Source organism: Streptopelia decaocto, assembly GCF_964273445.1.
Source record: "Streptopelia decaocto genome assembly, chromosome: 17".
Taxonomy (NCBI): domain Eukaryota; kingdom Metazoa; phylum Chordata; class Aves; order Columbiformes; family Columbidae; genus Streptopelia; species Streptopelia decaocto.
In genome coordinates, this window is record NC_138672.1 from 2,204,968 (window position 1) to 2,230,331 (window position 25,364).

General features: G+C 47.9%; 1 protein-coding gene across 6 annotated transcripts in view; it reads right to left on the reverse strand.

Annotated features, from left to right (window-relative positions):
* ZNF618 (zinc finger protein 618) overlaps positions 1-25,364 on the reverse strand; it is a 163,024-nt gene that overhangs the window by 34,478 nt on the left and 103,182 nt on the right. For 3 of the 6 annotated variants that reach the window (XM_082067501.1, XM_082067500.1, XM_082067498.1), the window contains 4 exons: positions 9,960-10,049; positions 8,582-8,617; positions 7,769-7,846; positions 6,677-6,766 (listed from right to left, as the gene is read on the reverse strand). In XM_082067501.1, the coding sequence (XP_081923627.1) occupies positions 6,677-6,766; positions 7,769-7,846; positions 8,582-8,617; positions 9,960-10,049 (294 nt within the window). Of the gene's footprint in view, positions 1-6,676; positions 6,767-7,768; positions 7,847-8,581; positions 8,618-9,959; positions 10,050-16,513; positions 16,598-25,364 lie in introns of all 6 variants that reach the window. The other 3 variants (XM_082067499.1, XM_082067497.1, XM_082067496.1) reach the window with 2 other exon arrangements.

Sequence of the window (25,364 nt, forward strand, 5' to 3'; positions counted from 1 at the left end):
TGCAAGTCAGGAAAGGTCTTTTAGCTGCCATCTCCTACTGGTGACACGTGGAGAAATTCTGAGTACTACTGGGACATGCTCTTGGAATGTATCTACATTTTGGTCTCTGCGATGCACAGGGAGGTTCACCAGGAATTTTCAATGCCAAAAGTCATATGAAAAACCTTCGGGAGGACAGCCCTCTGTCTAGGCCACATGGATTAAAAAACAATTACAGAAGTGGAGAAACAACCTAACAACCCCCTTCATTCCTCAGTGGCTTCTTCCATGGAAATTTGGATATGACTCCTGAAGCCCAAGTCCCGCCCCAACCATTTGCCATGAAGAACTGGTAAGAAATAAGGTTCATATAAATCACAGCCCAAGCTCACTGACAGTAATTTCCACAGGGTGATACGTTAGTGTGCCGGATGCTGGATGGTACCACTAGCACCTGTTCATCCTACACAGCGTAACTCAGGAACCCTCACCCCTCTGAGCAGTTCTCCACCACGGGCTGTCACGGCAGCACCACAACCTGCCTCTGGAACAGGCCAGGAGAAATGTCACCCAAGGCTGAGACCGGACACTCATTTCCAAAATTCCACAGGACAAAATACACCTCAAATCTTTCCCTGTCAGCAGCACTGGAGAGTGAGGACGTGTGCATTCCAAATGGCCTGAACTCAAAGGAAACAAGTTTTTTGCTTCTTTTGATCTGTGACACAGATCCAAGATGATCCAAGATGATGTTTCCTGCAAATATTACTGTATTTCTGCAGGAGACTCTGCACGAGGTTTTCTCACAGTTTAGGTCAAGATACTTTTCCTCTGCTTGGTCTCTGGCCAGCTGAATAGGCAGGAGCCGTGCTTTTGCTCCCTATGCTTCCCTTCAGTCCCCATGGATCATCCTCCTCCAGTCGCTGCCAAACAGCCAGCAAAAATGTAGTCAGATATGACAATTCTCCGCTTATGTCTTACACAGTTTCCCACAAGGCCCATTCCCACCAGTTGCTGCTTTATTCCCCATCTACACCAAGAGAAGCAGCAACCAGCCAACTATTCAGTGTCAGAAACTATCATGGAACTATCATCATCACGAATCCTCTGCAGTCCAGATACTGCTCTCTGTCAAGAAAAAAGTCTCAATGCTATGAAGACCTCCAAAATTGCTTCTTTTCCCCTGCAACTTCAACAAATCCTAAGTCTCCAAATTCAGGTGCAGAGAGAAGGTTGCTCCATCTGAGCTTAGGCAGAGACTTTGAGCCAGTGAGACAAGACAGACATTAGTTCTGGCAGTCTGGAGGATGCTAATAATTCATTGTAAAAAAGGTTTTAGTCTTTAGTTCACCAGATGACAAAGTCTCCCTGAAGACATGTGAAACAGGCAGAGAGGATCACGTAGCTCCTCTGTTCTGCTCCTGAAGAGTCACCTTCACCATGGAACTCACTGCCTCAGGCTGATGAAAAGGCCAAGTTCAAGATATTTTTCAAAAATGAAAATACCGAGTTGCTGAGTGGTTACAAAAATCTCCTGCCTCAATATCTGCAGCTAAACAGCAAGCTGGAGACAGCACTGTGGACAGATGATTCCGTAACTGCTGCTATGAAGTTTCTAAAAGTTTCTCGGAAAGCATCTGAGATACACCCCAGTTGAGGCTGATGTACTGGAGAAGGCAGGAGAGGAGTAACGTGGAGGGTAAGTCCCACTGAATGATCTCCAGTCACCTGGTGAACTGAGCACAGCGTGATACGCTGAGCACAGATGATACAGGTGATACTTAACAGATGGGGGACTCCAAGAGCTTGTTCCTGGCCGTGCTCGCTCACGATGGCTGTCGAGGAGCTCCAGGGGCAATGATGGAGTTAAAATGACTGGAGGTGCTGTGTGGTTTGCAATCAGGGCACCCCCAAAGGGGACTGGGAGGACAACGTTAACTTGAAGTTCCTTCACTGGACCCAGTGCTGGTGTGTGCCCCTCACGAAGGCTGTTAGCAGACTTGAGAATCTTCAGATGAGAAGGCAAAAGGATAAATGAAAAGCAGTAAACCTTACACAGAAACATCAAGTCACTCCTTCGGATTAACTAGGAGGTTGGTCACTGGGAAGTGACTCAACAGTAGACTAGAGAAAGGTCTAGCAAGGACAGGAATTTGTTAACTTAGTCCTCCTTCATCTTGCGGGCAAAGTTATAAATAGGATCCACTGTCTCAAAGCTACAGCTGGATATTGTTAGTCTTAACTTAGTAAGGGTAATAATTCATCAAAATAATTACCTTAAGAGGCTGATGTATTTTCTATCACTCTTAACAGCAAGATTAGATGTCTCTCTGCAACATGTACATGAGTATTTAATCAAGGCAATCTTACAGCATGCGTTACTCCGGTCAGCCCAGAGGTCACAGTGGTCCCTCCTGGTGTTCCTGCCTCTGGTAAGACCTGCACGCTCCGTCAATGGCAAGAGAGCGGAGGAGAAAATCTGGCAGAGGTTTCATTGTGACTCCTCAAAAGCTACAAAAATCCACACACCACCATGATGCAGCACCAGCACAGAGATCGGATTGTCAGTAACTTCACTTTTCCCAGGTAAAAATTCTGGCTAATAATTTGTGTATCACATTTCTTTCAGGAGGATCTTGTCAGGATGGGTAAGGAACATTGGGATGGTTCAGATGGAATTGTATCATCACCACTGGAGAAAAACCTATCGTTAATGAATATGATAAGAGTGACTCCTTAACAATGGCCTAAAATTCAATATGCTGAGAGGAAACCTCTGCTATTGGACACAGGTCTCTCCACAGGAAAAACCCTGTGCTCAGATCTATCAAATTCTCAATGTGCTTCTTTATACACACAATTATTGCCAGTGGAGCCTGTTGCTAATGCACTATGGGACTGGAGAGCGGGAAAAAGATCTGAACTCACAGATGTCACTCGCTGAGATGGAGGAAGCAAAGACACCACCTGACTGGAATCTGGGTCTGCTTCTTCCTCAGGTAGACAGGACCTGTGTGGAAACCAGACGAGGATCCCTTTCCCTAAGAGAAAAAGCCACGATGGCACCTGCCTTTAAGAAACACTGCATCTAACCACTTTAGAGAAACAAACTGTACCCAGTGTCCTTCATGATTAGGAAGCAGAGGGGCCTGATGAACCTCCTTGAGCACCTCGGCTGTCAGGGTGGATGTAGGTCTGTCTGTCCTGCCAAGCAGGATGATGGGGCTGGCAGGGCAGGGCCCATCCCACAGCCCCCGAGAGAGCTGAGCAAGGCAGGACCAGAGATCACAGCCAGGTTCAGCCTAGAGTCCAGATCAGCAGGAAGTTCATGGCAATGAGAGGTCCACGGTCAAGTTAGAGAGTCAATCCAGAGCTCAGCGACAGGATCAGGTCTGGTGAGGACAACCAGGGTCAGACACAAACCAGCAATTCTCAGGGAGCTCCAAAGTGATGACACAGGGTCGACAGCAAGCTGGGAAGTCAGGCTGTGTATTGGGTACAGACCAGTGGGATCCACGGCCAGGCATGGGCATGTCTACAAGTGACCAACATCCTGCAGTGTAGCTCAGGTCGGGACTGAAGATCCAGAGCTGAGCTGAAACAGGGAGCTGGAAGGTGCATGTAGGCTGCACATGAGGTTGGTCAGGGCCATGAGGACCTATTAGTGCACTCAGGGCCCCGACCCCACTTTAGATTTTCATCTCAGAAGCAATGGACATGGATAGCTGTGCAGACTTTAGTGCTCTCACCACCTCCTTCCATGACCAGGGAGTCTGTGGCCTCATCTGCAGTTGCAGAAGGGGATGCAGTGAGTGCACACTCTGGAGCTGGGACTTACCCAGCCAGAACCCACTCTCGGTGGCTTTATGAGCCAGCCCACGTTCCAAACACACCAGGTCTTCTCTGCACTGTAAACACATCACCTAAGAGCAATCACAACAGCCCAGTCACCTGCAAATGGGTTAAATCAGTTCCACCTTACAGAGCAGACCAAGGAAGACAGAAAGAAACCTCGGAGCCCTCCCCATCTCCACCTCCGTTCAGAGATGTTTCTAAAACTGGGACAATAAATGTGCCTACAAGCCACTTTTTTTGGAAACAGCCTCTGACACCCTTCTTAGAAAGAGTGAATAGGCCGACAGGAGCAGCATAAGAATATGTATTTTAAAAGAGTAATGGCCCAGTTCTAAGCATATTAAAAAGTTCCTACTCCTCACTAAAGAAAGGAACTTTCGCAGGAGACATTTGGCATTAACAATTCCAGGGAACCCCGCAGCAGAGCTCTTTTCCACACAGCAGCTCCCCAGCAGCACTGACCACAAATTATCCTGCAAGGTCCTATTGTCCCTGCAGGATAACAAGTCCTTGTTTTAGCCCATTTTCAATCATTTTTTATCCATTATCACCGAAAACCAGAAAGACAGGCTCCGGAAGGGAAATTTGCACTCAAACAGAGAGACCCAGAAAGCTGAATGGAAATGCTGAAGTGTTTTCCTTACCCACCGCCTCAATGGCTAATTTTTCAGCATTTGCCTTATAACCACAAGAACAAGACCAGCAGAAAGACACAGTCGGGGCTTTACTTGACTGTTAGGGCTGAGAAAAGCCAGTTGTGCTTTTCCAAAGTCATGTGTGTACAGCTGCCTCACAGGACCTTGGTTTGTAGGAAGAGTTAGAGCTGTAGAAAGGTGGGAGGATGTACTGGCCAGGCTGTCTTGGGAGCTAATCATGCCCTCTCCTGTATGTTCATCAGGTTTAGTGGTTTGTCACTCTAAATCATAAATCTTATTGACTGTTGGAGCTAGGGGAGGGAAAAAAAAAAAGGTTAAATAAAAAAAAGGAAAAATAAAAGTTTATGAGGAGAGGGTTAAACCTTATGGAAATATTATCCTGATCTGAAGTGTCTGCATAGTTAAAGATATTTGCTGAAATGACGGTATCTGCACATTGCAGTGACTGCTGGTCTAGTCCGCAGCAGGGGCAGCTGCTTCTGCTTTCACAAAAGATTACTGCAGAAACCATGGCACAAGAATGGCTTCGAGCCCAGTGTTCAAAAGAGTGCGTTTCTCCTCCAAAACTGGCTTCTGGTAGGCAAAATGGGGCATGAGGAGCCCGCAGCTGCCCCCTGCACGGGGAGAAGGGCAGCACCTGCGTGGACCTTCCGTACCTGCAGCCAGACCTGCAGGGCCCACTGCAGGCAACGCCTCTCAGGCAAGAACAGTCGTCGTTTGCTTTTATGCTGGAGAGTCTGGGCTGGAACCAGCAGCTGCAGCTGGTTGGGAGGATGGGGAGATATCATAGTGATACAGCCCCTTGGAATGGGATGTCCTGGAGATTCGACATGCAGTGTTTATAGCATGCTGCTCCTTCACTGTCCGTACAGGGATGGAGCAGACACCAAAGCCCTGGTGTCTGCGGCCCCATCTGTTATTATTAATCTATCATGTATTAGGAGATTGACCTACTGCTGATCACCACCAACACCTGAATTAAGAGGTGGAGTTTGGGGGTGCAGGGGTGTTTAGGAATAACTGTTATATGTGCCATCATAAGCACTGGGTTATTCCCCTTGGGCAGGTGGGAGGTAACACCAGCTTTGTGGTGATGGTGGTAGACGTATTTTATGCCTTACACCATGATCCTGGTCCATCCCACGCTTCAGAGAACCTGCATGGGAGTTGTCAAGAGCCACCAAGCCTTCACCCACCTTAAAAGTGATAGTCTGGTGGACTATGTTTCCAGCTTATTTCTATACATGCCTGAAATCAAAGCTGCTTTATGATAGTAACTTAAAAACCTAAGTGAAGCTGAACCTGGTGCAGAAGGAGCATTCGCTCCCTCTGCTGGCTGCGGATGAGCTGACAAACGAACCCACTAAGCTAATGATAACGAGCTCAGCTGGTCCATCCTCATCAGCCAAAACGCTGGAGCCGGACAGACATGGGCAAAGAGCAGCCATGCTGGCTCACAGCACTGAAACTGCAATAAAGCACAGAGCAATGCTGCGAAAGAAGCATTAAGTTTAGGTGTAAGGAACTTTTCTGCATACTTTTAAAGCATTCAAAACCAGCATGTAGTTAAGAATTTCTCTGAATTAAGAATTTTGCACTGAATTACATTTAATTGCTCATTAAAACCTGCCCTTTGTCTGGGGAGTGCAGATCGTAGTGTCCCTCCAGAGTGTGGATCCTAGTGTCACGTAGTATGCTCAGAACTGCCTTTTCCCAAGCTCCCTGCAACAGTTTATTGCCTGTGATTTAGTAGCAAGCTGCCACGGTAATTTACATGATTTTGAAAAGTAGTTTTAACTCACTGTCTTGAATAATTTCTCAGAAGCTCATAAGAAAGATGCTTCTTCCCTAGCATGGATGTTCCCTTCTTATTTAGGGGAGTCCAAAAATTTTGTGCATCACTTCAGTTAAACAACAAAATAAAGTATCAAACCCCAAAGGGAAATACGTAGAATTTTGTGGACCTTGGTAGAAGTTGAGTGGCATTATAGACCTGACAATAAGTGTCCCTCTGAGAGGAGATTCCAGCTCGGCTTTGCAGTGCTCAGCACAAGATCTATGTCCCGCCACCTGCCGTCCCACAGGTCCCGTGGAAGGATCCACAAGGACGATTCTCCCGCGACCCTCACGTTTAACCAGAGTAAATCACAGTCTGCGAGGGACCGGATCTCCAGCAGGATACTCACTGATGGGTGCGTGCAGCGCCACGTGTTCTTGGTAGGGAGTGTAGTATTTGTACTGCTTGCCGCAGAATTCACAGGTGTAATTGCCAGTTTCTGTGAAGATGAAACAAAGGCAAAGATGAGAAGGGAGCAGCACCCTCTCACACCATCACTGGCTTCCTGACTTTTTACACAGAAACTGGCCAGCTGACAGAAACTAGAGCCTGTTCCTCATGCACTTGAACTTCCCTGTGCTGTAGTTCACACATCCTTTTTCCCAACAGATCAAACAGTATCCAGAGGGACGGACCACACATTAAAAGTCCAGTAGAACTGAACAAGCTACAGGAGATGATCCCAAGACTACAGCACTTAAGTGTACAAAACAAAGGAGAGAATCCATTTCTCAAGTCTATGTGACAGATGACACAGTTTTGTCTGCTGATTACAGACAGTCTGTGATGTTGTGGACAACAGGAAACAAGTTGTCAAGTTAAAGTCTTAATTACAGAACTTTCATATTGGGATTGTAGATTTCTCTTGCAGGAGGAGGGACTTTTCTGCAACAACTGTGGTAATTCCTGCTTTGGGGGTACTTGAAATAATGAAGCAGTGTAACTACATACAGACACCTCCTATTCCTGCCAGTGCTGGGAAGTACAGAACCGACAGCAAGGTGCAAGCCAAAGGAAAATCCAGGGTTAATCAATTGTTTCCAAAATGCAGAATTCAGAGAAACGTTTTGGCAAAGTCTGGTCTTTGTTTCAGTTTGATGAACCCACCGCAGAGGCAGTGTGAATGCAATCGCCTGCCATCTGTCAGTACACCTGAAGACCCTCCCTAATCGCTACCAACTTGCTTTTCTCCTGCCCCTCCTGCCCCTTCTCTCTGCAGAGCTCCTGAGCAGAAACCACCACAAAGCTGCATGTCTTCTGGCCAGGGCTGTTGGTGTTTGGTGTTCATCTGAACCTACAGACATCTTTCAGCACCCATAAGGTCCCAACACCTCTGTGTAACACAGTCCTTTCTGATTTTCCCAGAGGTACCCCAGCTAATGCCAGATTTTACACCCTCATGCTTTCTCTGTCACATTTTAAGCTGTATAATGTCTCATACTTGGACCAATCTTCTGGAAGGGTTCCGGCTCCTCCTCCTTCACTTCATCTGCTGCTATGACAGCCTGGTCATAGGGGTCTGCAAGAGAACAGAACCAGCAAGAGGGATGACAACAGCCTCAGGTTTTCCTTCTACAGCTGCACGGGCACTGAATGCTCCTGCACCTGTAATGACATTTCCATCTGTAACAAGATTTCAAGACAGGAATTACAAACCAAATCACCCCCCTGTCTGACTTGGCCCTCCCCTTCCTCAGCTGCCCCAGGATCACCCCCACTTCCAGCCCAGTAACATGCCTTGTAGGTATATAATGGTTAAAAAAAAACAGAGAAAGACTGAACAAACACATTGCAAAGCCTGATTATTTTCCAGTGCATCTCCTGTCTAATGATGTCACGCTGTCTGAAAGCGGGCACGGTAACGCAGTCTGCAAGCAAGTCAGCTCACAAACACAGAGCAGTGACCTTCTCCCATCTAACAGCACAGCTAGCAACAAATCAGAACCCAACCCTTTTGAGAAAATCATTTAATTGATGCCTTGAGCAATTCACTACATCACCAAGGACATGAAACACCTGCTTCTTTGATTTTCAGAAGCCTGATCAATTGTGTGGACAACAAAAGCCTGGTATCTACTAGGGCTGGGCATCAATCTACTTGCTGTAGACACTGAGGGAGGGAGGATGCTCCCTGTCCCGCTGCCATCAGGGACAAAACTGACTCTTACAAGGGCAGAATCGGACCTGCTGTGTCTGAACTACTGAATGCTTGAAAAGATTGGTGAAATAAAGCACACGAAGGATCTCGGCTTACCTGCCCGGTTTTCTGGGGCCCCTTCCACACTAAAAACTAACACAGAATAGAAGAAGGAGGGGAAGAAACAAAACAGAAATTAAATCCTCTTCAACGGCCTTGTTTTCCTCCTGCATTTCACACACGGCTTCAGCTTATTTCAGCCCCACAGAATAGACCAGGCTTTGTGCCCCAGTCCCTCCTCTTCCCAGCATCCACACACAACTACTCCAGCGTGCCCAGCCCTAACGTACGCAGATTCTCAAGGCCTTTGTTCTGACACTGACACAGCCCCAGGTGAAGCTCAGACACAGCTGCCTTACATTTGTTCCTGCTAAAACTTGACCAGCCCCTCAGAGAGACTGAGTGTTTGTGCAAGACCCAAGTGGAAGCCGTTTCCAAAGCCCTCTCATAACCCTGGACAGAGCTCCCTGCACCACGGCTATGGGGACACATTTCTGACAGAAGCAGACAGGTCCATCTCATGGTGACTTTCAGTCCCCGTAATTGAATTCTGGCCCCCACGGGACTTGCCGCGCTGCGCTGCGGGAGCCGTTCTTAGAGCACGTTCAGATGTCCGCACCTTTCAGTTGAAACCAGCAATTTTTCTAGACACCACATATTGTGAAAAACCACTTGCTATTTTGAGACAGTTCAGCTATTCAAAACCTTCTGCTTTCCAAGCAGCCTCTTTCTAAAACTCTGCCAGGGCTCTGTCCTTGGGCAAGTGAGGAGCAGTCCCAGCAGATTTGGAGCACACAGAGTGAGGGCCTGGAGTATTAGATGTATCTGTGAGCTTTAGATGCCCAGTAAGTAAGGGGCAAGCCAAAGACAGTAGCTTGTTGCTTCTATCTCCCCCAGTATAGAATTAAGAAGGAGGTGTCTGCTTCTGCCTGAGTGTCACCAGCCTCGGCCACATCTACATTCACAGAGGAACAATTGGCCTGTGAAGTCCACTGACAACCGCATCGGTTCACTACCACAGTGATTAACAAGAACAAAACATCTCTCAACTCTGAAATGTGGTTTCTCACCAAGGAGCACGTTGGGAACAAACCTGTAAAGTCGAGAACCAAAAGGCAAACAACTCTCACTCAGTGAGCAGCCAGACTCACAATTTACCTTCAGACGCTCCGTTCTAGCACATCCATCCTAACCATGAACCTTAATACAGAAGGAGTGCAAGGACCACAGATCCCCGCAGACCGTGTTATTTTGATGCACACACAGACAATCGAGCGCAGTGAATCTCTTCCTGCAGAGCCTGTGGGCCGTGGCTCCGCTGCCGGAGCCCAGTGAGCCGTGCTGTGCCATGTCCTGGCCGCAAGAACCACAGTTTGCCTTCCCCAACAACTTCTCATTCTAGCTTGGGTGTCTGAGTGTCAAAAACAGTACTCACCATCCACGGCATGTAGGTCTCTGTGTTCTTGGAAGCAGCTATAATATTTATATTTTTTCCCACAAATGTCACACGTGTACCTAAAATTGTCTGTAGGAAGAAGAAAACAGGCCACTTTAGAAACTTGGAGGTAAACGGCAAGCACTGCAGACAACACTGCTCCATCAGACACCCCACGCGGTTACACCCGCCCCACGTGCTCTGTCAGATCTCTGCGGCATGTAGACAAATCTCTACGGCACAGCCTCCACAGACCCCACAGCAATGAAGATACAGAGCAGCAGGCCCTGCTGAAATCTCCTTTGGAAGTACTGGGTGGGATGGGACAAACCAGTAGAACCAATCCCAGAGTCAAGGATGAGCTGTTGAACTTAACACGCTGACTACAGCCTGGGCTGGATGTGCCTACACGCGGATCCACACCCGGTTCTCACTGCGGCTGCGCAGTGATCACCAACCGCACCCCAGATCCCATATGGGCATGTTCTAACAAAACCAAAGAGAATCAGCAATCCAAAGCACACAGGACAGTAAGGTGTTCAGTGAACGGAGCACTGACGGGGCCTGGTTTCATACAGAATCGTAGAGTCATCTCAGTTGGAAGAGACCCCCAGGATCATCGAGTCCAACCATAACCCAACTCCAGCACTACCCCATGTCCCTAAACTTCATCTAAACACCTTTTAAACCCCTCCAGGGATCATGAATCCACCACTGCCCTGGGCAGCCTATTCCAATGCCCCACAGCCCTTTCCAGTAAGAATTTTTTCTAATATCCAATCCAAACCTCCCCTGGCGCAACTTGAGGCCGTTTCCTCTGCTCCTGGCGCTTGTTCCTGGGGAGCAGAGCCCGACCCCCCCTGGCTCCAAGCTCCTTTCAGGCAGTTCAGAGATCAGAAGGTCTCCCCTCAGCTCCTGTTCTCCAGCTGAACCCCCCAGGTCCCTCAGCCGCTCCCATCACACTTGTGCTCCAGCCCCTCACCAGCTCCGTTCCCTTCTCTCCATCCGCTCCAGCACCTCAAGGGCTTTCTTCGTGTGAGGGGCTCAAAACTGACCCCAGGATTCAGTTTGGCCTCCCCAGTGCCCAACACAGGGGAAAAATCGCTTCCCTAGTCCTGCTGGCCACACTATTCCTGATACAAGCCAGGACGCGTTGGCCTTTTTGGCCACCTGGGCACACACTGGCTCATGTTCAGCCACTGTCAATCAACACCCCCAGATCCCTTTCTGCCAGGCAGCTTTCCAGCTGCTCTTCCATGAGCCTGTAGAGCTACCTGGGGTTGTTGTGACCCAGGTGCAGGACCCAGTACTTGGCCTTGTTGAACCTCAGACAACTGGCCTCAGCCCAGCGATCCAGCCGGTCCAGACCCCTCTGTATGGCCTTCCCACCCTCCAGCACATCAACACTCCCACCCAACTTATGTCATCTGCAGACTTACTGAGGGTGCCCTCGATCCCCTCATCCAGACCACTAATAAAGAGATTAAACAGAACTGGCCACAATACTGAGCCCTGAGGACACCACCCATGACCGGCCAACAACTGGATTTGGCTCCAATCACCACAACTCTGGGCCCGGCCCTCCAGCCAGTTCTTTATCCATCGCAGATACACCATCCAGGCCATGAGCTGCAGCTTCCCTGGGAGATGCTGTGGGATATGGTGTCAAAGGCCTTACTGAAGTCTAAGTACAAAATATCCATATGGTTGTACCCTCAACCCCCTCTCTTCATCCCAGCACCAGCCGACCCCATCACCACAGCTGCATGGGGAAGACAGAAGCAACAAAGCTCAAGATGCTTATGAATTCGTTTTGGTCTGACCAGGGACAGTGAATATCTGTGGTTCAGCTGTCCCATCAGGGGAGGAGGAAAATTTCACTTGTCAACATGGTGGGGTCTTTCCAGCCTCTGATGTCTGCCACCCGCCTCGGGGTGCACACTGACACCGGAAGCACTCACCCCGCTGCAACCGGCAGCCTTGTACTTGTCAGCCGAGCACACGGAATCACAGAACGTCCTGAGCTGGAAGGGACCCACAATGATCATCGAGTCCAACTCCTGTCCCTGCACAGGACACCCCACAGCTCACACCATGTCACTGATGGGCTGTGTGCTACCAGCCCACTGCAAAGTGAAACACATCAGTTTGTGTAGCCACAAAGGATCTAGAAACTGATGTGTTTTACCCACCACAGGAGCACACAGAGTGTACGCAGCAGCTACCGCGGCTGCACCGCCAGGCAGCTGCTCAGAACCTCAGCGGGGGTAGCTCGGTGTTTGTATTCATGTATCTATATGATTAGCAAACTTAAAGCCTTATTTATATGTAAAGACCTACATATTTATATATAAATATATCTATATCTTCAATAGATATATTTATATATAAAGACTTTCTCGCTCTCTACAACTACCTGAAAGGAGGTTGGAGCATGGAGGGCATTGGTCTCTTCTGAGTAACAAGTGACAGGACGAGAGGAAACGGCCTCAAGTTGCGCCAGGGGAGGTTGAGGTTGGATCTGGGGAACAATTTCTTCCCCAAAGGGCTGTTGGGCATTGGAACAGGCTGCCCAGGGCAGTGCTGGAGTCACCATCCCTGGAGGGTTGGACAGACGGACATGAGGTTCTCAGGACATGGGGCAGTGCCAGGGGTGGGTTATGGTTGGACTCGATGATCCTGAGGGTCTCTTGCAACCAAAACGATTCTACGATTCTATGTTTTTTACTTCTTTCACACCATGTTCAAACACACTAGAGTATGCACGTTAAGTACGCTTTTATTCTACTTCTCAGCTATTTTGTTTTTAAAATAAATAAACCTTTTAAGCTAGTATACGTTGGTACAACCTAATTGCTCACTTGGGCTCGCTGCTGCAGTCCACCAGCACGTGGGGTTTCAACACTAAATGTAGAATCACTTTCTGCCCTTTATTCTGAATGAAAGTAGAAGCTATGCTGATCCAGAAGAGAAATATGCCAAATATCAAAGGTGTTAAACAGCTGGGCACTGGAACTTGACCTCTGCTACCAAAATATATTTGTATCTTAATCAGAGCCCAGCAATGCTAAGCTAGAGCTAAAGGATTTTTAAAAGTTTAGGCTGAACAAGTGAGACAGACCCTGGGCATCTATACTGAGATGAAAAGGGTTGGCTGCTCCAGACGGTGCAGTGCTGAAGGGAGAGCAGGAGGAGAAGGAAAACACGTCTGTGAGAAAATTCAAGTGCTAAAAGCACTGGTGGGTTGCAGTCATACAACAGCGCTGAGGGTCTCAATCTGCCCTGGACCTTTTGTGACAACAAAGACAATGTAATGATGGTCGGGGAATACTTGTATGTTTCTTGCAAATAAAATCCAGTCAGTTATTAGCAGAGAAAATGCATAACGTGTCATCAGCTATCAGTCCCACATTGCTGGGCCTACAAGACAAGAAGCCAACCTCCTTTTTGAAGTGTAATGAGCCATGTGGTAGATGAACCAAAGACTAATTCTTCAAAGGAATACCAAGCACCAAGCACTTTCAAGACCTCCATTTGGAGGAAGAAAACTATTATGGCCTTAGTTTGGAAGAAAAGTGTTCAATAAATGAAGTTGTTAGAGCAGAATAAAACTAAATGCTAGAGGCAGACGATTGCACAGACTCAAACATGGCTCTCTGTCTGTAACTTAAGAAAGATTGGGGGGATTTTGCTGTCACCAGCAGAGACTTGAGTAGCACATGTTGGGTATGGCCACTGCCTTCCCCAGGCAGCGTGGGGAAATGAAAACACGATAAAAAGTGTAACAGCACACCCCTAGAGAAGAGGGGTTTGCTTGTTTTGTTAGGGGATTGCTTTCCTTAAGGAAGAATGACCTCTGCAGATGATAGCGAAACAAGTTGTTAGGAGAAGCAAGAATGTGTCCCAGCTGGTGTTGGCACTAATCTCTTCCTCGACTCTTTAAAGGAGATAACGCCCAGCAAATGGTGCCAGGTCTGAGAGACGAGGAGCTTTGCAGCCAATTCAGAAAGTATCAGGAGGTTGCCGATGTGTAGCGAAGCTTTGCCCTTTCTGAACAACCGTCGCTCTTCCAGGGCTGTGCCCGAGTGCCAGACGTCTTCCTTCTCACCCTTTAAAGCTTCGTTGCCGACAGCCGCCCAATATTTCCAGTGCTGTTCCCAGCAGGCACAGCTTTCTTAGCAAGAAACCTGCTCTCCAGCTGGGGCACTATACCCAGTGCATGTAATAACAACACAGCTTTCATCGGGAAGGGCTACAGGGACCTCCCAGTGCCCAGGGGTACCCGGCATCCCTCTGCTCCCCATCCCCAAACCTCTGCAGAGATGGTACCAGACGCAGCCAAACTAGTGCTGCTTCAGCAGCTCTGCTCTCCATCAGCAGGCTGGCATTAGTGCAGTGCAGCTCCACAAACAGCAAAAATACACCAACGCTGCACTATCAGGACTTCAGGAAAAACACAGGGAAAGATGCTAATTAGCCCACTAACTAGCACAGGGGTTCAGTGCTGTCTCTTACCAGTATTCAGGCAACAGTCCTGCAACACATCCTTGCTGCGAGCTGAGCAATCGCCATGATACACTGCTGTGAATTTAGAGTTCCAAAATGCTTCAGAGACAGCTGGTTCAAACCCAAACTCCAGCAAATAGCGATTTTTCTTCATGCCCATGAGTCTTTCCAAGGGGAGCTGAGACTCCAGAAACAGGTCTAAGGAGCAATGGCCTTACAGTCAGCCCACGTTTCATCTTGTGAATCAAGATACAGCATCACATTTTACTATAAAAAAAGGCAAGAAGAGCCTGGACACAAGGCAGTTCCTCAGATAGAAAGGATGGACATACTGAGATGGCAAACAGGCAGGTTTTTCAAGCACCCCAAGAAATAACTCCATGGGACCCGAAAGCATTTTTGACCACTCTGCTTGCAAGTGCACATCCAGTGACCGATGGGGAGCGTGTCCGGGGCTGCTGCAGCTCCTGTCCTGCGGTCCCTGTTCAGCAGCGACTCGCAGCTGCTGAAACACCCTGCCCGAGGGATGACCAGCCAGCACACCTTCCTTCCCAGAAATTCAATATTTCCATCTTTTTGTTGTTGTTTTGCTTCAAATATTCAGCAGAGAAGAAAGCACATATTTCATTTTAGCAGGAAAGAGGGAGGGCAGAGAACACATGCCCATCAGCAGCAGGCAGAAGAAGCAGCTTCTTTCCTCAGGGCACTTGTTCCAGTTCCTCAGTGGATTTTGTTTTAGAAACCCAGGAAGGGAACTATAGCAGTTGAAAATGTGTTGAAATGTCAGGATTTCCGTATCACAAGCTAAAAATACAGATCACTTAAGCCACCCTTGGAAGTGCAGGAATTCGAGACCACAAAAACTACGTACAAACCAGTTCCCACCGGGCTCAAAGAGCTCTGCGCAGCATCACAGAAACCCAAACTGGCAACGGTTACATCCATCATCCAGATGACGTCCCTGCAATGCTGACAGAAGGGTACAAAGTGATGGGGTCTCTACACAGTGGGCTGTGGGAGCTCCTTAAGGACCTCTCCAAGGTGAAGAACACTCTTCCCCCGACCCAGAACTCATACTGACCTTTCAAATGGAAGAAGCCACAAAAGCCACTTGATAAAGGAGCTTTCGCAGCAACTCGGCACTTTGCACATACTCTTGAATACTAAGTGATCCTATTCTTAGAGAGCACGGCAGAAATAGCTGTCCAGTAGGGACAGCCTCCAAATGCGGAAGGGCAAAACTGCTCAATGTAAATAGATTCCAACAGCCTGATGAATTATTCCTGAAATCCAGCAGTGTTCCAGCAAAATTAGAAAGATAAGAAGGCAGTCTGCCCAGCACTACTGGTCCTGCTCCATGGTCAGCGTGGCACCTTTATACCAGAAGGTTTGAGAATGGTAAAGAACCAAACTCCAGGAATTCCGCATTCCTGGCTCACCTTGGGAAACACCACTTCCCAATCAGTTCATAAAGCCCAGCAGCATCTCTGAAAGCAGAAAACAGCTGGATTTCTTAAAGGTAAGTGTGCTGCAATACATTTATCTGTCATCTATTTCAGGCTGTGATGTTTCTCCCTGCAACCAGGCTTTCACAGTGAGGCTTATGTGACAATGAGGTGTCGGCATCATCCCTCCAGCCACGGCCAGTGGATCGCAGGACAGTCCATGAGATGCTCTGATGCTTTCATATTCCTTAACTGTTTCCTGGAAATCTGCTGGGGATGCTGGAGTTCTTACCAGTCCTGCTGGTGATAAACGCAGCGCGCTGGGGCTGGTGAATGGCACCACCTTCCCTGGGATGTCGGCCTCACGGAAAGAACCATGAGCAACGCCAACACCCCAGGAAAAGCCAAAGCCAACACGACTAAACCACCCGATACAAAGAAAGAGGAAAGGCCGGCACTTTCTGAGATATGTGTCCCTGGGAAACACCCTCCTGAGCCGTATTCAGTGCACAGGCTACTGGAGCAGCCTCCCCAGGAAAAGCAAAGTGCAGCTCTTGCTTCCTTACAACAGAACAGAGAAAAAACAAAACCTGGGACCCTCACTTGCTTCTGTGGATTCCACCCGGGGCAGCACAAAGACAGCTCTGGAGAGAGGCTTCTTCTCCCTTTCAGCAGCCAGAGGGGCACCTGGAGGGAAAGGAACACATGGATGGTTTCCTAAGCTAGCGGGATATTCCCCACGCAGGTTCACGGACAATTCCTTTGACCTGACCCTTTGGCATCTTTAGGGGTTTCCTTCTCCCTGCTGGGCTGGCAGAGGTAGGATGGAGTTTGCAGACAGAGTTCACTGCCTGTACAACTCCAGCCACTCCGCCTTCAAACCGTGTCCTCGCAGGAGTTACGAGCTTTACAACCACGTTTTACAGCCAAGTAGAGAGTTGCCAGTAAAATCAGTTTCAATCTACATCAGGTGTCTAATGGCAAAATTCCTTGAAAAGGGAGCAGGACTGAGCCCAAAGTCAGCAGCAACTCCTTAAGAGGATTAAAGTATCCAGAGTTACATTAGTAAGGATTAAATAATAATAAAATCCAGAAATTTGGAAAGGACAGAAACCCTCACACACAAAGGCACAAGCCAGCTCCTAAGTAAGGGTTAGGAAGAAACTGTCCCTGTGGGCAAAACTATTCCAGGATCATTCATTTCACGATCATTTGCTTCCTTCCCACAAACCTTTGGCCTTTATCGGGAACACAGGAGACATTTAGGCCCATGCTGGCTTCACCTAGCACAGTGCTTCCCGTGCGGGGCAAAGGAGGCTCCGAGCCAAGAAAAGGCAATCCCAAAGCCTCACACAGAGGGGCCAAATCCCTTGAAATGACCAAAAAGTAGTGCAAGACCTTAGCTCACCTTCAAGCTGGTAAGATGCTAAATGACAAGTGAGAAGCACGGAGCCACGGGCTTGTGTCCCATCTCCCCCTGAAGCATCTCAGAGCTCAGCCCCAGCTCCTAAGAAGAGCTGGATGCATCCAGTAGCCACAGCCCTGACTCCTTACAGTATTTTTTTAAGCTGCATTCAAGGAGGCGACCAGTGAATTCTAGGAATTCTGTGACACTTGATCCAAACCACGTCTCAGCTGAATGGATCAGCACGATGGGCATGTTTAGGGCAAGTGTAGAGTCTTGAATCTGGGCAGGAACAACCCCACGTTCCAGTGTAAGTTGGGGAATGAGCTGCTGGAGAGCAGTGTAGGGGAAAGGGAGCTGGGGGTCCTGGGGACAGCAGGGTGACCATGAGCCAGCACGGGGCCCTTGTGGCCAGGAAGCCAATGGTACCTGGGGTGGGTTAGAAGGGGGTGGTCAGTAGGTCAGAGAGGTTCTCCTGCCCCTCTGCTCTGCCCTGGGGAGACCACACCTGGAATCTTGTGTCCAGCTGTGGCCCCTCAGTTCCAGCAGGACAGGGAACTGCTGCAGAGAGTCCAGCGCAGCCACCAAGATGCTGCAGGGAGTGGAGCATCTCCCGTGTGAGGAAAGGCTGAGGGAGCTGGGGCTCTGGAGCTGGACAAGAGGACACTGAGGGGGGACTCATTCCTGGGGATCAATATGGAAAGGGGGAGTGTCAGGAGGATGGAGCCAGGCTTTTCTGGTGACAACCAGTGACAGGACAAGGGGCAATGGGTACAAACTGGAACACAGGAGGTTCCACTTCAATATGAGAAGAAACTCTTCCTGGTGAGGGTGGCAGAGCCTGGCCCAGGCTGCCCAGGGGGGTTGTGGAGTCTCCTTCTGTGCAGACATTCCAACCCGCCTGGACACCTTCCTGTGTAACCTCATCTGGGTGTTCCTGCTCCATGGGGGGATTGCACTGGATGAGCTTTCCAGGTCCCTTCAACCCCTCACATTCTGGGATTCGGTGATGGAGACTGAAGTGCAGACCATCCAGGGTTGGACAGAATCCCTGCAGGTCTGGAAACTTGAGGCCAGATTGGCAGGAACTTCCATACCAGGGGAATATCCTGAATTCATTTCTGAAGACAGCTCGCTTGTCACAATACTCTGATGGTCACATACTGTAATTTTTTTTAAAATGTTTTGGGGGAAAGGTGTTTTGGGTACCACTCACTAGATGCTGGCACAGAAAATACTTCCCAGGTGTTCTCAGAATGTTACAAATCCATTAATTTCCTTCTCCCATAGTTAAAACTATGCTAAAGTTAAATCCAAACAGACAGCAAATATCAGCAATTCAAAGTGAAAATTTTTTGGTGTTTTACAAGAATCCCCAAAATCAGCATAATGAAGCAGGACATTCACACTCCATGACAAAATCAGACAGATCAGGCAAAATAATTAAATCCAGCAGGTCTAGTTTCCTATTTCTTCATTCTGGTGTCATTTCAAGTGCTGGATTCTTTTTTTTCACATTGTAACTAAGTGTAAGATAAAAAAAGGTGAAAAGAGTGTGTTAAGGTGTTACTACCAGCAATTTGACAACAAAAATCCTCAACCTTGCATAATTTAAAGAAAAATGGTATATACTTCACTTGTTGATGCAGGAGATGCATGTTTTCTATCAATAAGGATGCTGAGTCTCCATCATGTGGAGTCACACACAACACACAATTAAGGTTATTTCATTTTAACTTCCTTTTGGAATGAAAATGGTTTGGCTGGGACTATACACAACTTATGACAACCGTTCAGATTAAATGATGTAGTGCTGAGAGTTTCATAAAGGAAAAGCAAATCTCACCTTGACTTTTTTCCTATTCATTTGTCCCTCACTAGAAATTTTGTCCCATTTCCAGATGGGAATTCACAGGACTATCACTCCCAAAATGGAAATAAAAGAGTGATAGTTACACGACGGAGTGGCACTGAAAAAGAGATCATGGAGCCATAAACCTTCGTCAAGAACAAACTAAACTTAAAATAAATTAGGAAGGACGCAGAACCTTCCTCTCTACAATCAGCCAAGATAATCAAGACCTCGAACCCTTTTGCTTCAGTTGGAAGGAAGAAATCTTAAGAAGGAAACCCCTGTATTGCTCTGCCTTTCCTGGTTATAAAGATCCTTAGAAGTGAAAAAGCCAAGAAGAGTGGTGAGGCCAGCTGGATTATTCAATGGACGCATCTTTTTGATCATTTTCTTGGCTTACAAATGATTGGAATATAGCTTTCAATGTTTTTTTGTGTGCTATTCAGACTTATTGTTGAAATGCCAGCACACAGCTCGGCAGACACAGGTTCAGGTTGGAAGAGGAATCTGGAAGAATTAATGCTGTCTGAACACCTTTTCTCTTGCTAAATTCCAACCATGCTGGAAGACAGAAAGTGTATCACATCCCGATGAACAGCGGAAGGATGTATTTCTCTCTTAAATAAAGCTCTCCTGGCATCTTCAGGACAAACTGATGGATGATTGGAACAATTTGGGATTACTACAATTCTTACCCTTTTTTAATTAGAGTAAATGTATTTCTCCATCACTTTGGCTGAGTATTAACATCCAGCTTTTTATGAACACGGTCTACCTGGCCAGTGTCTGGGAAAAGGGCAGAAATTTAACTTTTATGGGTATACTAGAAATTTTCTATATAAGATCATAGAATCATGGAACGGTTGTGGCCTTGAACCCTTCCAGGGATGAGGCATTAGCAACTTCTGTGGGCAACCTGTCCCAGTGCCTCGTCACCCTCAGGGGCAACAATTTCTTCCCTATATCTAATCTAAATCTCCTCTCTTCCAGTTTAAACCATCACCCCTTGTCCTATCACAACAGGCCCTGCTCAAAAGTCTGTCCCCATCTTTCTTATTGGCCCCTTTGAAGTCCAGAAAGGCCACACTAAGGTCTCCCCGGAGCTTCTCTTCTCCAGCTGAACCCCCCAGCTCTCTCAGCCTGTCCCCCAGCAGAGCTGTTCCAGCCTCGGGTCATTCCTGTGGCTCCTCTGGCCCCTCTCCAGCAGGTCCATGTGTGTCCTGTGCTGAGCACCCAGAGCTGGACCAGCACTGCAGGGGGGTCTCACAGAGCGGGGTGGGGGGACAATCCCCTCCAAACCTGCTGCCCATGGGACTGGTGACACAGCCCAGGACACGGGTGGTCTCTGGGCTGCAGGCGCACATTACTGGCTCATGTTGAACTTCTCAGCAACCAACACCCTCAAGCCCTTCTCCTCAGGGCTGCTCTCAACACATTCTCTGCCCAGCCTGTATTTGTGCCTGGGGTTGCCCCATTCATGTGCAGGACCTCGCACTTGGCCTTGTTGAACTCCATGGAGTTTGCACGGGCCCACACCTCAACCCTGTCATGGTCCCTCTGGATGGATCCCTTCCCTCCAGCGTGTCGACCGCAGCACACGGCTTGCTGACAATGCAAACTTGCTATGGGTGCACTCAGCTCCGCTGTACATGTTGCCAACAAAGATGTTAAACAGCACTGGTCCCAATACCAACCCCTGAGGATCGCCACTCGTCACTGGTCTCCACTTGGACATCGAGACATCGACCGCAACTCTCTGAGTGCGACCATCCAGCCAATTCCTCATTCATCTGTCCAACCTGTGTCTCTCCAATTTAGAGACAATGTGAAGATCACAGATTTATAGAAAGATTCCTTTTCTAAAACCTTACATTAAAACTACAGACACAGCAACCCCTCCAGAGCTGTGGGACCGCAGGACTCGCATGAATGTCAAATCCTCCAGCGTGAGGGCCCGTGTGCCATGGGCCTGAGCACACCCTGTGCCGTCACAGGGCAAGACACCCAACAGGACACCTGAACTGAGAACAGCCAAAAAGAACCCTCAGTGCAACCAGTATGTCAGAAGAGCAACTTCAAATTTACTCTGTTAAAACCAGGTCCGGGAATGGTTACCTGTTTCACCCAGCCTCAAAAAAGACATGGGTGCTGTGATGTGAAGGCGCTGGGTCAAAACTGGAACAAAGGATAAAAGAAAGGTAAAGGGAAATGGATCTCCCGTGTTACAGAAAACCTGAGAAATTGCAGTGAGGAACTCTCTCCCATCCCAGTCCTGCAATGTGCTCAGAGAAGGAGAATGTACGAGCAAGACAGGAGTAACCTGTGTTACCTGTGCCAAAAACGTCTTGTTCCAGGGGAGAACAAATAACCCTGGGCCAGAGTTGCACAGAAATACATTTTGTGAAAGGCAACAACTAAAGCACTGAAGGAAAACATCTCAGGCCTTAAGGTCAACATTTTGTAGCTCCCAGAACTAAGTTCCATATTATTTTCTTAATGTCCTCCTCCTTCACCGAAATTCATCATTCTTGGTCTCAGCCCAGTGGTCATTTAAATTTGAAGATGAACATACTCATCTACTTGTTAGGCAAATGGGAATCTAAAGGGATTTTACCTGCTTAAAACGCAAACACATTAGAAAAATAAAATCCCTTTTTAGAGCTCTCCCCAAGAAGTGGGAGAATTATTAACTAAGAACATTGCAGAAATTAATCACAGAGTTGTAAATGACTAACTGTTCATTCGGCGTGAGTACGTGGGTCTGCACACACACACATCGTTTGCGTTACGCTTTTAATTGGGCAAGACCAAGCACAAGAGTAGAACTTCCCATTTTTTGCTCTGTCACTCTCCCCAAAATGAAAGGAAATCAAAAGCTAAAATTGACTTTAAGGAAACATTAAGGTTGCAAATTCAAATACTGAAAATTAATCAAAAAAATGGAGATGCTAAAGGTTCTTCCTTAACTTTAAATTAACACCAGCAAAGCAACTCACATATCTTTCCATTAGAACACTAAAATCACCACATATGTGTAAGGTCTGGGCAATAAAACCTTAATTTTGAATATATTCATTTCATGGTTTCAATTCACAGCATTCCAGCCCACAGCCTCGCTTCTAACCTTGCAAAGCTTTTTCAGCTAAATTCCCTCTTAGGCTGAGCTTTCTCATGCTTAGTCAGAACCCAAAGGGAAATACATTTTTAAGATTTGAAGCCAATCATTTTTTTAATGTATGGGGTTGTGAAATATTTACTGTATATTCCATTTGGAAAAAAACCACAATTTTCCTTTTTTTCTCCTTGTAAGTAAATGGTGTCCCACAGTGGGGACACGCGCTCCTCGTGGATGCCGTCCTGTGCACTGGTGCTGGGTTTGAATGCTTCTGGCCAAGAAACTGCAAAGAAAAACATTCAGTTTACAGCCTACAACATCCTCAGACCCCGATGACAGTCAGTGTGTGTCCCCGCACCAAGCAGCGGATCTTAGTTCAGCATCCAGGCACAAACTAGCACACGATAAGATCCTACTGTGAATGGGGAAGGAGGAAATACAGCTCACAGATGACAGCACCGTTGATATTTTATTTTCAAAGATGGGACCCATCATGAGTCTGATAAGAATTCCAGCTAGCTATGAGGAGTTGGGATACGATCAGAATTCAAACAGGTCTTGCGTTGAGGCATAAACACTTCACTACATTGAGGTACTTGATAAGAGAGACTGAAGATCTGGCAAAGAGAAATTACCCTCAGGATCATCGAGTCCAACCATAACCCAACTCCAGCACTGCCCCATGTCCCTGAGAACCTCATCTAAACACCTTCTAAACCCCTCCAGGGATGGTGACTCCAGCCCTGCCCTGGGCAGCCTGTTCCAGTGCCTGCTATGGCAAAGCCCAAGCTTGGAGTCGGGCTTTGAGCCAGGGATGGCGATGGCATTGAGCCCATAACACAAAAACTGAGAGATACTGGGTTGTCCCGCTGGTTTCATCACATACAGAGCTGGGACTGGAGTTTCTCCTTTGAGGGTCATGTCAGTGCCACTTTTACCATAAGGATGGGATGCTAACAATCTAACGGAGCAACCTTCACACTCATGGGCACTACCTGCTCTTAAACTACAACTTGCTTGTCACGATCCTCAAAAAAGTTGTAACAAGGGCAAAGAAAAGAGCAAACCACACTGTCAGCAGCTCACCTGAACTCAGCCAACCTGGCCGACACACTAGATTTTATTTAAAAATTCCAGGAATGGTAAGACTCTTCCCCACAATACTAATCAGCACCATTCGTCAGCCTCAGGACTTCTCCCCTGAGGAGCTCACCAGACATACATGAAGTTAATACACCAGATATACTTTAAGAAAGCTTCAGCTTTCAATAACTCTTCCCCCCCATTTCTCTGCACCTTTGCTGTTGTGCTTTCTTTCCCAGGGCACAGAGACTGGGCTGCACGCCCAGCGACTCATGTCCTTTCCGTCGCCACTCGCCCGCTGGTGGCCACTGCCAAGTGACTTTCTCTCCGTCCTGCAGAACAGCAAACTCCTCGGTAAAGTCACCCGAGGGCCAGCCAGGAAAAGGTTCAGAAGTACTAGGGACTGGGAGTGCGATTTGGTGTATATGCTAACATCTGGTATTTCAAAAACAGGTATTAAAAGACCACTGGGAAGTCGTAATTAGGCTCGTGCCACACTGAGAGTTGCCAGAGCAACGTTAATTCTGTCCTAGGCTGGTTCAAAAAGGTAGGGACACAATCAGAAAAAGCAACAGTGACATGTGAGTGCTTATGCATGCCCAGATGAATTAAAGCTTCATGGGCTACCATAAAACTCACAGTGTAACCTTGAGCTCTGCAAGCCATTACGGTTATTTTGGAGATGTTCTTATACACAAGTTCCTCTTTCCTACAGAAAATAATAATACCAAAATCCAACAGACTGAATATTACAATCCATAACCTGTTTTGGAGATGTTCTTATACACAAGTTCCTCTTTCCTACAGAAAATAATAATACCAAAATCCAACAGACTGAATATTACAATCCATAACCTGTAGCAGAGAGACAGATCTGGAACCAGCAAAGGCTGCCACGCTCTGGAGACCACGGCTGTGCTGGTGGAACGTCAGCCTCCCCCTCTACCTCGTGGGGACGAGCCCAGAAACAACCTGTCAGCCGGGAGACCACCTGGGGGCTCCTTCCTAACCCAAGGGCAGCTCCCAGGTCCAGGCACCGCCATGGGCAGGGCTGCTGACCCAGCGCTGGTGCCAGCCGAGCGCTGAAAACTATTGTCCCCAAACTGTGACATGTGCACTGAACCCAACCTGCATCATGAGGCTGGAGCATAGAGAGGGTTGGTCTCTTCTCCCAAGTAGCAAGTGATAGGACAAGAGGAAACGGCCTCGAGTTGCGCCAGGGGAGGTTGAGGTTGAATCTGGGGAACAATTTCTTCGCCAAAGGGCTGTGGGGCATTGGAACAGGCTGCCCAGGGCAGTGCTGGAGTTACCATCCCTGGAGGGTTAGACAGACGGACATGAGGTTCTCAGGACACGGGGCAGTGCCAGGGGTGGGTTATGGTTGGACTCGATGATCCTGAGGGTCTCTTCCAACCAAAATGATCCTATGATTCTATGACCCAGCAGAGTGCAAAGATCTGTTCAGATCTGAGGTGATGCTTCCCAAAGCTGTGTCGCTGGCACACTGTCCCCGCCAGGCCCGGCCCTGTGGACCCCTGCTTGCCCGTCGCTGTATTTCGCTGTCAGGTTGCCAAGAATTTCCTGTGGTATGCGAGCCGCAGGAGGGAGATTGTTTTTACAAAGGTTGTAACTCTCCTAAACATGACTGGAATTTCCAAGGAGAATGACAGCCCAGATCTAGCCCAAACTTTCTTCCTGAGGACTTCCAAAAGTCTAGAGCAAAGCACAGAGGTGTACGAGCATCTCGGAAAAGCCTGACAGACTCAGCGACCCACGTGTCAAACTGGCCACCCTTGCCTAGGAAAAAAATATCAAATAGAAAGTTTATTTCAAATGCCTCTCCTCCCTTTCTCCTCCCTGCCAGTTAAAGCTGGGAGCAGTTAGACAAGTCTCTTTATTAACACATTAGCACTGTGGGCTGCATTGTTTTCTTCTCTCTACATGTGGGAATTCTGGTCTTGGACCCTAAGCCAAGGCTAGAAAAGTAACTCCCAAAGCC